The sequence below is a fragment of the Notothenia coriiceps genome, unplaced genomic scaffold (genome assembly GCF_000735185.1).
Source record: "Notothenia coriiceps isolate Sejong01 unplaced genomic scaffold, NC01 NC01_scaffold00036514, whole genome shotgun sequence".
Classification (NCBI taxonomy): domain Eukaryota; kingdom Metazoa; phylum Chordata; class Actinopteri; order Perciformes; family Nototheniidae; genus Notothenia; species Notothenia coriiceps.
In genome coordinates, this window is record NW_011369215.1 from 94,942 (window position 1) to 108,511 (window position 13,570).

Genomic DNA, 13,570 nt, shown 5'->3' on the forward strand with positions numbered 1-13,570 from the left:
TTCACTTTCAAAGCGATAGCTCACCACAAACTCAAAAACACATATTTGTCTTGTTACATAACATACATGTTGCTATTTAAAGCGGCCCTATTGTGCTTTTTGGGTTTGTCCCTTTCCTGTAGTGTGGTATTGTTGTGTCTCGTCAAATGTGTTAGTTATGTTCATGTATTTTGTCTGTCATTTCCTGTTTTATTTTGTACTTACCTCTTGTCTTTCATTCCAGGCCCTGTTTCTTCCTCCCCTTGTGTGTTTTTCCCGCCATCATCAGCGTCTGCCCTGCCCCTGATTGTTTCCACCTGTTCCCACTCACCTCATGTTTAAATAGTCCCGTCTCTCCCCTGTCCTGTGTCAGTTTGTCTTGTTTGTTTTCCCGAATGGTCGTGCCAGGCCTCAGCTCAGAAAGGATCGCTTTCTCTCATGTCAGGTTTTGTTTTGTTGATCATTTTGTAGGCTTAAGTTTTTCTTAAGTTTCTTTTGTTATGCTTAGTTTTGTCCTCCTTGCGAGCGCCTTGTGTTTAGGCCAGTACCACAAAAGAAACTTAAGAAAAACTTAAGCCTACAAAATGATCAACAAAACANAGCACTGAACAGAAACAACATGAGGTCGTTTGCCTATGATATTACTTTTTCAGCATTGAGGTTTCAAAATTCTGTCAGCTGTTAAATCCAGTCTGCACTGAATTGACCCATTTCCATTTAAATCCAATTTCAAAGTGACGGCAGCTATCAGATGAATAATCTATTTCCAATGTTGATTTTTGACTATTTTCTCAATGTATTTTGAATTGTCCTGTTTTCCATTTCATTAATTTGTGTGTCAATGCTTGTGAGAATCACTTTTGAACTGATTTTAACCTTAACGTGACCTTTTGGTTATGACTTCTTCTTGGATATAATCAAAACAAATCTAACAAGATGAGGTCTGCTAGCTGTAACAATGTCAAAATAAAGTCAGTATGGGATTTCTTGTTGGGTCGAAATGATGAAACAAACCCTATCCAAAATAAATGATTGATTTTCTGGTAGAGTTTCAGTTTGAATCCCTGCTGAAGTGAAAAGGGTGAGGCTGAATCATGTTGTATTTGTGAGCAGAGATACAAGCTGGCAGCGGGCCGTCTGCTGTTTTGTGTTTAAGCTTCACAAGTTAAACTGTGCTGACACTTTGACAGGTTTCCTGTTATAATAAGACTCCAAACCAGGTTTCTTCCCTCAGCGTTCCCTGTCACTACTGTGTCAGTCTATTATGGGAGTTTTTGTTGTTGTTCTTTCAGGAAAATGATGGTATGTGTGTGTGTGTGTGTGTGTGTGTGTGTGTGTGTGTGTGTGTGTGTGTGTGTGTGTGTGTGTGTGTGTGTGTGTGTCTGCATCTGTGTGTGTGACAGACAGAGCCAGATGAGCGGGCAGATGTTTCCTCTGTCTCCTCTCTGACTGTCTGAGAAAGACTGACAACAGCTGGACCACTGCCAGACACACACACACACACACACACACACACACACACACACACACACACACACACACACACACACACACACACACACACACACACACACACACACACACACACACACACACACACACACACACACACACACACACACACACACACACACACAGTTCTACTTCAACTGTTCTACCTGATTTTAGGCATTACATGTTGTCTTCTATATATTGAACTTCACCCTGTAGAACTGACACATTATATATTATACATGATAGTCCAAAATCCACACTAGCTATCAGGTTAGGTGTGGATGTCATGGGTTCAGGTACACCTAAAGTGTGAGATATCATAAAAGAAAAGGTCTTGCGAAAAGACTGTTATCAGGCAAATACAGCGTGAGACCATGTGATACAGAGTGGGGCTGAGAAAGGTGCATTCTGATTGGGCCAGGAAGTTGAATCTAAATGCACAGATGCACTTAGTTTGGAGCTTTGGATGAACCCTCACAATACAGAATGGCAGCTAGGGTTAGTTGTGTTTGTCAGCAGTCAGAGAAAGATGTTGTTCAGAACAACATGATCTGAGGTTAGAGGTCAGAGTGTGTGCTGTGAGTTCAGAGTCTGAATTGTACCATGTTGTTTTCCTGCTCTGTCTCGTTCTTTCCCTGCATGCTGCGGTTACTCTCTCTGCTGGTGGACGTTTCCTCTCTGTACGATCTGAACGAAATATATAAAGAGACATGTTAATAAGTATTACCTTTGTATAGGATTGTCAGCCACATTTTTTGTCTTAAACATCTGAGTCATTCGAACTTAACGAGGCATTTCACTGCTTTAAGCAAACTAAACTAAACGTCATTAAATGCACAAGTCCTGAACATTCTCCATCGCAATTTTTACACTACATACATACTTTTTTTTCCTATCCCAAAACTACCCCATATGCTATACTTTATATTACCATAACATAACATTACATTTAATTTCATTCTTTAACCTTAACCAATGATGTAACTTAGGCCTACTTATTTACATTGGGATGGCAGATACAAAGTCTGTATGGAATTGGCTTGGGAACCAGAGGGTAACTGGTTCAAGTCTCAGACCTGACCAAGTATAAATTGTTCTGGTACTGGAGATGCCAGTTCACCTCCAAGGCCGGATTAAGACACCAGACCCGTGCACTATATAGAAAGCATCCAACTGTTCCTTAAACTAGGGTGGATTCATTGCAGAGAATACATTTTAACCTGTTTTGTGAAACATTATGTGAAAATTAAAAGTATTTGATTCAAATCCGTTATTTCCATGTATGTAACAAACACTATAAAGGCATCTTGAAAACGTACCACTGCGGTTGTACGACAGACTAGCTTTCACCCTAATTGATTTTGTACGATACATATATTCAATATACTTGCATGAGATTTATAACAGAAACATTTTGCAGAAAAAACAATCAGTTATTGAAGATAATTGCTAAAGGTCAACCTATCCAATTGAGTCCCAAATAAGCATCCATATGCAAGGCGTTTGAAGTGAGTAAGGGCTGACCAGACATTTGTTTTACAGGTAGTAGAAATTATAAATTATATTTCACATGTCCCATTGATGACACTAGCTTACCCTAACCCTAACTAAATACTTTCTGGACAATGCTTTCTTTAAACAGGACGTGGAGTTGTGTACCTGTGGGACAGTCTGAGTACTCTCTGTGTGAAGCAGGTGAGTCTGTGCGTCTCTTCCTGGTATCTCAGCTGGTCTCGGGTCAGCAGCTGACGCAGCGCGCTCAGAGCCTCCTGCTGGAACACCAACCGCTCTGATTGGAGCAGACGCTCGGTGACGGAGACCTGAAGCTCCCGACAAGCACACAGCTGAAACTGGAGAGGGAGAAAATCAATAAATACAACGCTGGTTTGTTTCTGATCAGTGCATTTGGAAGTTTATGGTGTTATTTTAATGATCATCTCATCTCTGAAGGAATGAACACAATGTTTGATGGTGCAGTAACGGCCATGTGAAACAAGTCAACTGAGATAATAGAACTAGTGGATGTCATTTTTCAGATTTTAAAACCTATTCAATTTTTCTGACGGGTATTTAGATGAAAATGTAAATGCAACTTTTTTTTTAAATTGTAATTATATTGTGTTAAAAAATCAAGTTCAAGTGTCTTTATTAGATGTTTGACTCTATAAAGTTGTACATTCATCAGCATTGAGAAGCATGTTTGTTTGACAAGGAGATACCTCTAATAATGATCATATTGTATATTATATATGTAGTCATCTTTCATTGCATCTCTTAAAATGTGAAATTTATAATCACTAAAAAGTACATTTTGGCAAAGCCTGAGGTTCTCACATCTTCAATCCATAATATTTTGGACATTACGACTTTTTAGTTCGTTTTTTTTTAACCCATGTGACCTGTGTGTGTCCTGCTGATCTTACAGTGGCGCTCTGAAGGCTGGAGCTTCTCCTCAGATCCTGTTCGCTCTGTTTCTTCTTCTGCTGAAGAATAAAAAGCTCAGCGGTCAGCAGCTGCTGGCGGCCTTCAATCTGCAAGAGTCTGAAAACACAAAGACAAAAACATTTAGGTTGTAAAATACACTTCTGGAATTCACTCTGTGTGATAGCGGAAATGTATACTATCATTATGTTTGTATATGTATTCTTTCAGTATGACATATTTCGGGAATTGATGACTGTTTTTTGATTGGCTGGTTGACATTTTGGTGAATAATTCACCTTATCAGCTCAGTATATGGAAATGTATTCTTTGAAAACTGCAATATGGTCAGAGCTTCATAATGTTGGTAATGTGAACAATAATTATTATTATTTTAAAAGTACTATCCAACATGCATTTTTATTACGCAATACTACAAATATTGTTAATTTTCCTATAATAATTTCCTTGATTTGCAGAAGATAAATACTAGGTAAATGTGTTAAAATGGCCGTTCATGCAGACATCAAGATACAAACAGTATCTTTCAAAAATATTATTTGATGCATAAAAAGACAGTTATATAAAGACACATTTTAACAAGCTAACATGAAGTACATACTTGAAAAATAAATGACTTTTAATGAACACCAATTAATTAAAAAAATATGCAAATGTGCAGGATAGTGTTCCATATTTCAGATCATTACTGCAAATTGAATTAATTATTTTGTATGTATGCACACAATGGGAGCTTTTATCCCTCGGGTGTTGCTGTATGACAGTAAATATATTTTCACTAAACACACAGAGCCCAGCAGCTGAGCCACTCGCCTGAGAAAACACCATTTAAAAGATACATCACGATATTTGATACTCTAGTTTTTTTCAGAGGTTGTTCAGGGGTAACAAATAAAGGTTAGTTGCGGTGTTGGGATTTGAACCATCAACCCTCGGGTCTCCCATCCTGATCCCGACCACATTCCTGACTCTCATCACCCTCCCTGTTTGACATGAAACGGTTCCTTCCTTGAACAAACACAGTGGCGTCTTCAGAGATCCACACAGAGCAGAACAGCTGATTTAGTGTTGGAGTAAGGGACTAATCTTCCTGTCTAAAGTCAACAGCAGCCGAATATTACAAACCACAAAGCAACCACACATCAGCAGGAGTCACACCATCATGTGTCAGGATCACATCAGACTATTCACTGCTGGTATCTACTGTGCAGTGATAGCACTTAATAACATTTAGTATGAAAGTATGCAGAGGTAGAAAGTAGGGCTGCAGGATTCGGAAAAATAACTAATTGCAATTCTAGTTATCTAGCAATATCACTAGCATTATCATTCGTGATTTTAGAAAAAAAAAATCTTTTTAATTATCCATCATTCACATAATAATAAGAACCAATACTAACATGGTCATAGTATGATTTCTTAAGAGGATATGGGCAGGATCCTTTAATAAGTCTGTAAAAAACTAATGTTGCACTGGATATTGCATAAATCAATATTGTGTTCTTAATAACATTTTTGATAAGTGTGCAGCCCAAGTAGGAGGGGTAAACATTAGTAATACTTGCAGCGATGGAAGTAGTACTGCTAATATATGTGCAAGCGATACTACAAGAATTGTCATATTCATATGAACAATTGTATAGAAGGCTAATGATACATGCAACAGCGGTAGCAGTACATATAGTAGTCAGTAAAGCAGAAATAGTAGAGGCAGAAACAACATAATTGTAGAATAAGAGGGAAAACATATAGTATTCATATCTGTCTCTGTATTAACTATAAGGTGCAAAGTGAAATGCTGTATATCATTCCAATAGCTTGCATATAGACTCTTATTTCACTACTTCACTTTTTTAAAACTATTTTTCTTTTTGTATTGACTTTTTAATATTTACTTGTTTTTCTGTATTATTGTGTTGCACTGTTGGAGAAGCCTGTGAAGGCACACAGGGGATAGTATTATTGTGTTGCACTGTTGGAGAAGCCTGTGACCTAACATTTTCATCGACATAACTACTCTGTAGCTATGTTCGTATGACAAATAAAGAACCTTGAACCTTGGTAATAAAGATGAAAAAAAAGTAGTAACAATAATAAACTTAGACTTGTTTGTGTCTTGTGTGAAACCAAAAGTCTATTGAATTATAAATGTTTACTACTTAACTTAATAAAGTAACATATTACGTAACAATATGCAATATTTTAACCCATACGCTTGTGTCTTTTTTAACCTGCCAATACACTGTAGTTTGAATTCACAGCGTTCACCATGTGTATGCAACTGCAACCCAAAATACTTTAGTATACTTTAGCTGAATCACAGCTGTAGCACAGGGTCAATAGGCAACAAGAAGATGAGAACAAGCATAGAACAAAAATAATATTTCAGTGATCATCATAAATACTTCAGAAGACATGAAAGGCAGAATAGAGGGCACAAACATCATCAACTTTATGCAAAGACAATAACAACAAAGCGTGAAGACTTTAATATTCAAATATATGAAAACACTCATCGTCACAGCATGTTGTATTAACTTACTAAATCCTAAATCAATAGAAAAGCAATTTCTTCATTAGAGTTTTATTGAATAAGTGCAACAAGTTCTGACAAAAACAGAAAATTGTGTTTTTTGTGTTTGGTATGAATGTCAGTTGTTTTATTTCTCTCTGTTATCTGTAAAGTGAGTGCTTCCCTCAAGTGGACAGTATGTGAAAGAGCAGCTGACTAACCTGGACAGATGGGACCCTCATCTGTAAGAATTTTACATTTCATATTTTGTTGGAATAGAGCCGTAAAGAATGTGTACCAGCACAAAGAGCAGCTATTCCTCTGTTCCTTATTTTACCTTGCCTGCCTACAAACAATCACTCACGTATACTCAACACTTTCAAACTGCTGCGTAAAGCTGCTTAACATGCAGAGACACTTAATATTTCATGTTTCTTATTTTGACACTTAATATTTCATTATTCTGCCTATTTTATCAGTGGAAGATAAATTGAAAGATAAGATTACTTTGTTTATTAATGTGGATTTTATCCAACAATAATGTGCAATACAAATATTCATGGAGAAAAGACTGCTCATCAAATATCTACAGTTTGACTATTTACTCTACACACACATTCTTTAAGCACAATACAAAATGTTTTAATAGGATGTAAATGGTAGGTACTGTAAAGGCAGTGCACAGACCTTGCACCAAGTGGAAAGCGATCTGGCATAACTATTAAAAAAAAAAAGTGTGTGTTTAAAGTGTTTGTGTATAATGCATGCAAGGTCCAATTTAAGAGGACATAACAAGAAAGTGAAGTTATCAGGGGAAAAACTAGATCCAAAATGTCACCATCATCTTCAGACCTGGGATAATTCATGCTTTCACTACACTTAGATTGCTTAAAGGTTAGGAAAAATGTCCCTTTACTGTACATGAAAAAGCAATGGCTTCATCTATTCCTTTGTTACTATTGTGTTCATATCATCTTCTGGTTGACTTCCCCCTGAAAGCACAAAGACATCACAGATTACTAAATAATTAGCAGTTTGCAATCAATGCATTCAGCAGTGACTTTGGGCAGTGTACTTACTGAACCACGTCTGGAGGGTCTCAGATCTCCGCAGCATGAAGTACAACAAACCAAACACCAACAGGATGCCGAAGAAGCCCCCAATGACACAGCCAATGAGAATGAAGTAGCTGCGACCGTCATCTATAGAGTGAATTTTTCACAATTGATTTGGTGGAGAAAGACTAAATGCATAGAGCAACTTGTGCAGACATTATTAAAAGTAAGAAACTTTAAGCTTAAAATGAAGAAATGTCCATTCAGAAAAACTATTCCATGATGCATTTCTAAAAACATTAACATAACCTGCCTGGATTGCTTACAAGTTGAGAGCATATCGGAAAGCCTCAATAATAATTGTTACTTTTTGTATTTTTTCAGTACAGAACAATACAAGTTACACTTGAAATAATTTCCAACAACAACATGGACACAAGAGATTGTGAACCGGCTCTCTCTTAACATGTACACACATTGTCTTTGTTTTTAGAAATTCACCTAGTTATCTGATTGAAGTTGTTTGAACTGTGTTTGCCAGAAGAGTGCCTCGGACCTTCTTTTATGATAAACCTGCTGAAATAATATAGATATCAAATTGCAATAGTAGTATTTTCACCATAAACTTGCAGGACAGCAGCAGGTGCAGCACGATTGTTTGGCTGCTGACACACAACTCTTGTGCCGTTGTCTGAGTAAGAGGTTCCCTTGAGTGTCCACACAGCCAATGACTCGCCTTTCTTCGAACCACAACTTCCATACAGAGCCTGATGAGAGAGACAGGGAGGAGGGTGGAGAGAAGTTCAGGCAAGAAAGAATTGAGATACAAAACGATGTGATCGGCTAAATAGACTGTTGAGTGAACCCTTATGTTGCTTCTTACAGTGGCAGTATGATGGTGCTACTGAGGGGAAGAAGTGGAGAAGAAAGTGAGGATAGGAGGAAGCATTAGATGAGGCCTCACCTGGGGGATATCTTCTACGTGGCCAGAGGGGCATGTGAGGCTGTAGTTGCCGTGACTCCCGTAGAAGGTGAAGGTGAAGGTCGGAGAAGCTCTGGGAACTCCACAGCTAAACACTGCAGGATCTCCCACAGCCACTTTGAGGTCCGCTGGGTGTGTGAGGTATCTGAGAGCTGCTGGGTTCGGTGCTGAAGTGGTGGTGGTGGTGGTGGTGGTGGTGGGGATATTGGCGATGGAGTTTTCAGCTGAAACAGTTATTTAGAGTCGAAAATGGGTATGATAAGGAGGAAAGTACAAAAAGTGCAGTCAGCATTAAAGTACAATTAGTTTGGACTACTATATTCTAACTTCATCCACAGTTTTTTATGTCATCAAAAAGGTGTTAAACCAGTTCAGTAACCAAACACTTTTACCTAGAAAAGTGCTCTCAAAACTCACAAGAGTTCAATAACTGCCCTTATGATGGCTGGGAAGACAAACAAAAACTTGATTTATTTATCTTGTCTCCTACCTAACTTAAGTGGATCACAACATATCAGGTAATTAATATGCACATGCTCCAGATCTTTGTTATCTTTGTTGATCGATATACTTTGTTGTTTTTGGACAATGACAAAGGCCAAAATGTGGCTTGCAACAAACAAAGTACATTTTCTTTATTTCTTGTCAAATGAGGAATGCGACCCTTTGCCACCCTTTGAACACATACTGTGTCTGTCAAGTTATTGTCTCCAAAGACCCTCTAAGGATCGTGTTGTAAACCCCATAGCAGTATGAGGTTTACATACTTAAATAGTTTTGTGCCCAGCTATAAAAACATGGGGTTTGAATTAGTCGATAATGTTTGCCGCACATGCGCATTATTGATGGGAATTACTTTTGATAAGGAATCAGTTCTTATTTTTTTGTAGTCAGCAGCCAATGATGGTATAACAGATAAGTTAAATAACATTGAAATGATTCACTGCAACCATGAAAGACGCTTGAGCATACAACATCGAGTTTTAAATGTGTACACAATATAGGGGGATGGGTCTAACCCTAACCCTAACCCAATGGATAAATGCCGGACAACGGACCAACACAGCACAATCTACTCCAGAGAGAGGAGCAATGAGATAAATAGATATCTACAGAGTCAGGGAACACATAATGCACTGTACACACATAATGCACTGTACACACACAGACACACACACACACACACACACACACACACACACACACACACACACACACACACACACACACACACACACACACACACTTTGTCTTATCTCCAAATCGAAAGTAAAAAAAATTGTAAAAATGGTCCAACTGATCACACTTCATGGAGTCTGATCTTTCACAACACACTCTACACATCATCGCTCAGATAAGAATTTTAGGTTGAGTTGTTCCACCCATCATTGTTGTGGATGTTGACAGGAAGTGAATGCTACCTGCATCTGAGATGATGATGCCTTAAGCAAAGTACATCCCCTGCCCTCATAAACATTTGTATATTCCAATGACCAGGAACCGGTGTTCCCCCGGGGGATTTTCTTGACATGGAGAAAGATTTGTTTTACAAATATCTTCCAGTGACTAAAGGTATTTCCTTAGAGGCTCCAAAACATTAACCAGGGCCGGAGTGACGTCAATGCATGCATTCAGTTTACAGTGTATCAATGTTCATGCAAGTACGACCTGGAAACCTGATGTTTGATATAAACACACTTGTATTTTCTAATCACTGAAGCAGTTAGTTACCTGAGGAGGGTGCGGTGATTTGGAACAGAGCCAGCAGCAGCAGGCACATATTAAAAACCTTCCTCCTCTTCCTCATCTCTATTTTTGTCTTCTCCATTATTTTCTCCACTCAGGTTCTCTTATTTCATAGGTTAATCTGCAACAGTATAAACAATTTAACTTAACGTTTCATTCAACAATAAAGGAATACAACAGTCAAGACTCCCATGCTTTTATTCAGATTAAATGTGGTGTAAATTACATTGGAACTTTACTATGACCTGAGAGCAAATAACCATTTGACTGGTTCTTTGCCCTCGGGTAATATAAAAAAAAGGTTTTAGATACAGATGCAATGTTAATAGCCTTTTATGATACGGGCCAGAATGTATGACCCATTAAATTGATCTAAAAATAACTTTTGTCATCTATATACATGTATTTAAATAAAAGATTATATTTCACACCATAGATTGAATAAGAATATATGGGCTGACAATATAAAATTATCAGATTTTACATTCATAATTGTATCACTTTTAGAATGATTCCACTGATCCGAGGCCTTGTCCTTATGAATTGTAAATAAGTGATGTTAACTTGAACTTTACTGAGCTTTTGTCATGCAGTGTTATTTGCTTTCAAATGCATTTAAAAAAAGGCTCATCTATATTTGATCCATGCATTTTTCAACCCCTAAATCTTGCAAGGTTTTGTAAGTATGGGAAAAAAAGTAAACGAAAAAACACATGTATTTAAAATGCAATGGAAGTCGAGGAAAACATCACCACTAACCTTAAAATGAACTGGAAATTCCCCAGAAGATCTGCAGACAGTTTCCTTTTTTAACAATACAACGCAGCTACTTAAAAAACAACAACCTTCTCTCAGCTGTTATTCTCACATATGTAGTCTCAAAAGACTGTCAATGTCGCAACGTAATGCTGACTCTCTTTTCATCTATCCACGTGTCACGCCATCCTCTCGCTCTGACCAGAAGGTAAGTTGAGAGGCACAACGCAACTGGAGGAATGTTGAAATCATCCTGATTTACAGGAAGGATTTCTTTGAAACAAACAGGTTGGGCAGGCCTGAGCCAATAATAGCTGCTAGTAATGTCAATCAAAATCAATCTCTCTCTCTCTCTCTCTCTCTCTCTCTCTCTCTCTCTCTCTCTCTCTCTCTCTCTCTCTCTCTCTCTCTCTCTCTCTCTCTCTCTCTCCCTCTCTCTCTCTCCTTCCCCAGACACACGCACGCACGCACACATTTGTTTACTGAGAATGAGCTGGAAATAGTTACGTAACACAATTTTACATTCAAATAAATTCCCTCTGGGTGAAGGACAAGCAGGACGACCTGGTGTCAAAGCAACAAAAATTACACCAATGTTCAAAAACATACCTGTTATGTTTTGGTTTTAATGTCCTGGACAAATTAATGTATTGTACATTTCTTGCGATAATGGATTCTCTGAAGTAAAGAGGGAGAGATGGATAATATCTAACAAGATTAAGAGTTAAACAGCCATTCTTTGTCAGGCTAAACAGTGCTTTAAGCTAGATGCTAAAATCAGCATATTTCCATGCTCACAATGTCAATGCTAACATACTGACGTTTGGCAAGTGTACCATATTAGTATTTTTGAAATGGTGTGCACAAATCTGATGGAAAGCATGTTGTCTTTTGCTGTAACAAAAGTAGTGGTCTTTGATGGTGATATTTTGAAGAAATACTATAGGCAAGATGAAGTCATGGGCTAACCAAAGACTCTAGAATCGATCATCTGGGGCCCTTGATTTTCCGTCAATGTCCAGATACATTTTGTCAGTAGCTTTTGAGATATTTCAGTCAGGATCAAATAATGGCAGACTGATGTGGCCACAATTCTAAATAACTATGCAGAACACTGTGTAAGACTGAGATATCATAATGATAAACATTTCATTGATTGAAACTTGAGTGAGTTTGAGAGGTCACCATTTTATTTTAAGCTTTTGATTTGATGGAGAAAAGGGTACAAAAAATGTAGTATTGTTAGATGTGCCAAGAGCAAGGACTGTCTTAGGTAAGACAGCTTTTATGTGCACAGCGCCACTTGCTTGGAACAGTCTACAGCTAAAATTGAAACTGAGCAATTTCATTCCTCTTCATGTTTTTAAAGCAAGTGTAAATGAAATGCTCATTGAAACTACGGGTATTTGTAAATGTTGATAAGTATGTAAATGTAGCTTGTAAATATGTTGTATGATATCCTCTATTGTTTTATGTTGTTTTATGTTCCATGTGGAACCTAATTGCTGCAGGTCTCCCCTGAAAAAGAGATCTATGATCTCAATGGGACCAATCTGGATAAATAAAGGTTACAAAGATTTACTTTACATTCTTATCATCCCTTGATGTGTGCTCCACTCCAGTATATTTTGTGCAGCAGTATGGACATTTTAATTTGGTGACATCTGCTGCTGCTTTTGTATGTAACAGAACTAGATGGCATTTACCTAGTGGTGCCTAAAACACATTTCAAGAGCCAGCGCCATTTAGTTCCCTTATATTCAAGTGAAGGCAGACATCTTTATGGCGGATATCTCCATTACTCTATTACTCTGCAACTCAAACTAATCTAGCTTGTTCAATGGGCCCTATAATGCACATTTTTAAGGTTATTTTATTTATTTAGTGCCTCTACTGTGACATGTTAAGATGCTTTTCACCCTCCGTCTGAAATCAGATCCAAGTGTGCTCTGACTGGTTAGCCGGCTAGCTCTGTTGTGATTGGTCAACCGCTTAGAGATGTTCTGCCCCTTACCCTATCACATACAATGTGTTTGAGCGCTAGCCAATAGAAGCGTGAGTGTTACATTGTGATGTCATTATGTCCCGGAAGTAAACAAAGGGGTCCCTCTGATGTGAACTTTGGGGTTTTAGCCTTTGCAGACCATTTACATGCACTCAAATCTATATAACTGTCAGGATCTAGACACAAACTGATGAACCCAAATGCACGACCCAGAGACAAAGTGAAATGTAAAATGTTTTAATTTTTATTTCACAGACCAGGTAATCCCTCTTAATAGAGTAGGTACTGGAAATAACAAACGGTGCACACAAGGAGGAAAAAACTAGCCGTAACAAAAAGAGAACTTAAGAAAAACTTAAGCCTACACAATTAACAAAACCTTACATGAGTGAAAGCGATCCTTTCAGAGCTGAGGCTTGGCACGACCATTCGGAGAAATAAACAAGACGAACTGACACAGGACAGGGGAGAGACAGGACTATTTAAACATGAGGTGAGTGGGAACAGGTGGAAACAATCAGGGGCGGGGCAGACAATGATGATGGCGGGAAAAAAACACAAGGGGAGGAAGAAACAGGGCCTCAAATGAAAGACAAGAG

At 38.0% G+C, this 13,570-nt stretch overlaps 1 protein-coding gene across 1 annotated transcript; it reads right to left on the reverse strand.

Moving 5' to 3' along the window:
• Positions 1–6,371: 6,371 nt before the first annotated feature.
• On the reverse strand, positions 6,372–11,139 carry LOC104963947 (uncharacterized). Its single transcript, XM_010792642.1, has 6 exons — positions 10,970–11,139; positions 10,196–10,331; positions 8,447–8,688; positions 8,102–8,249; positions 7,507–7,629; positions 6,372–7,419 (listed from the first exon to the last, which is right to left on the reverse strand). The coding sequence occupies exons 2-6, from the start codon at positions 10,290–10,292 to the stop codon at positions 7,370–7,372; spliced, it is 660 nt and encodes a 219-aa protein (XP_010790944.1). The 5' UTR covers positions 10,293–10,331; positions 10,970–11,139; the 3' UTR covers positions 6,372–7,369.
• Positions 11,140–13,570: the final 2,431 nt, after the last annotated feature.

What these genes read in the sequence shown, in the direction of transcription:
- LOC104963947 (XM_010792642.1), bottom strand. Translation starts at nt 10,292, where the DNA reads ATGGAGAAGACAAAAATAGAGATGAGGAAGAGGAGGAAGGTTTTTAAT. An exon ending in TGCTGTCCTGCAAGTTTATG is followed by an intron (nt 7,630 to 8,101) that starts GTGAAAATACTA and finishes TTCACTCTATAG; the next exon opens with ATGACGGTCGCAGCTACTTC. An exon ending in GACCCTCCAGACGTGGTTCA is followed by an intron (nt 7,420 to 7,506) that starts GTAAGTACACTG and finishes TTGTGCTTTCAG; the next exon opens with GGGGAAGTCAACCAGAAGAT.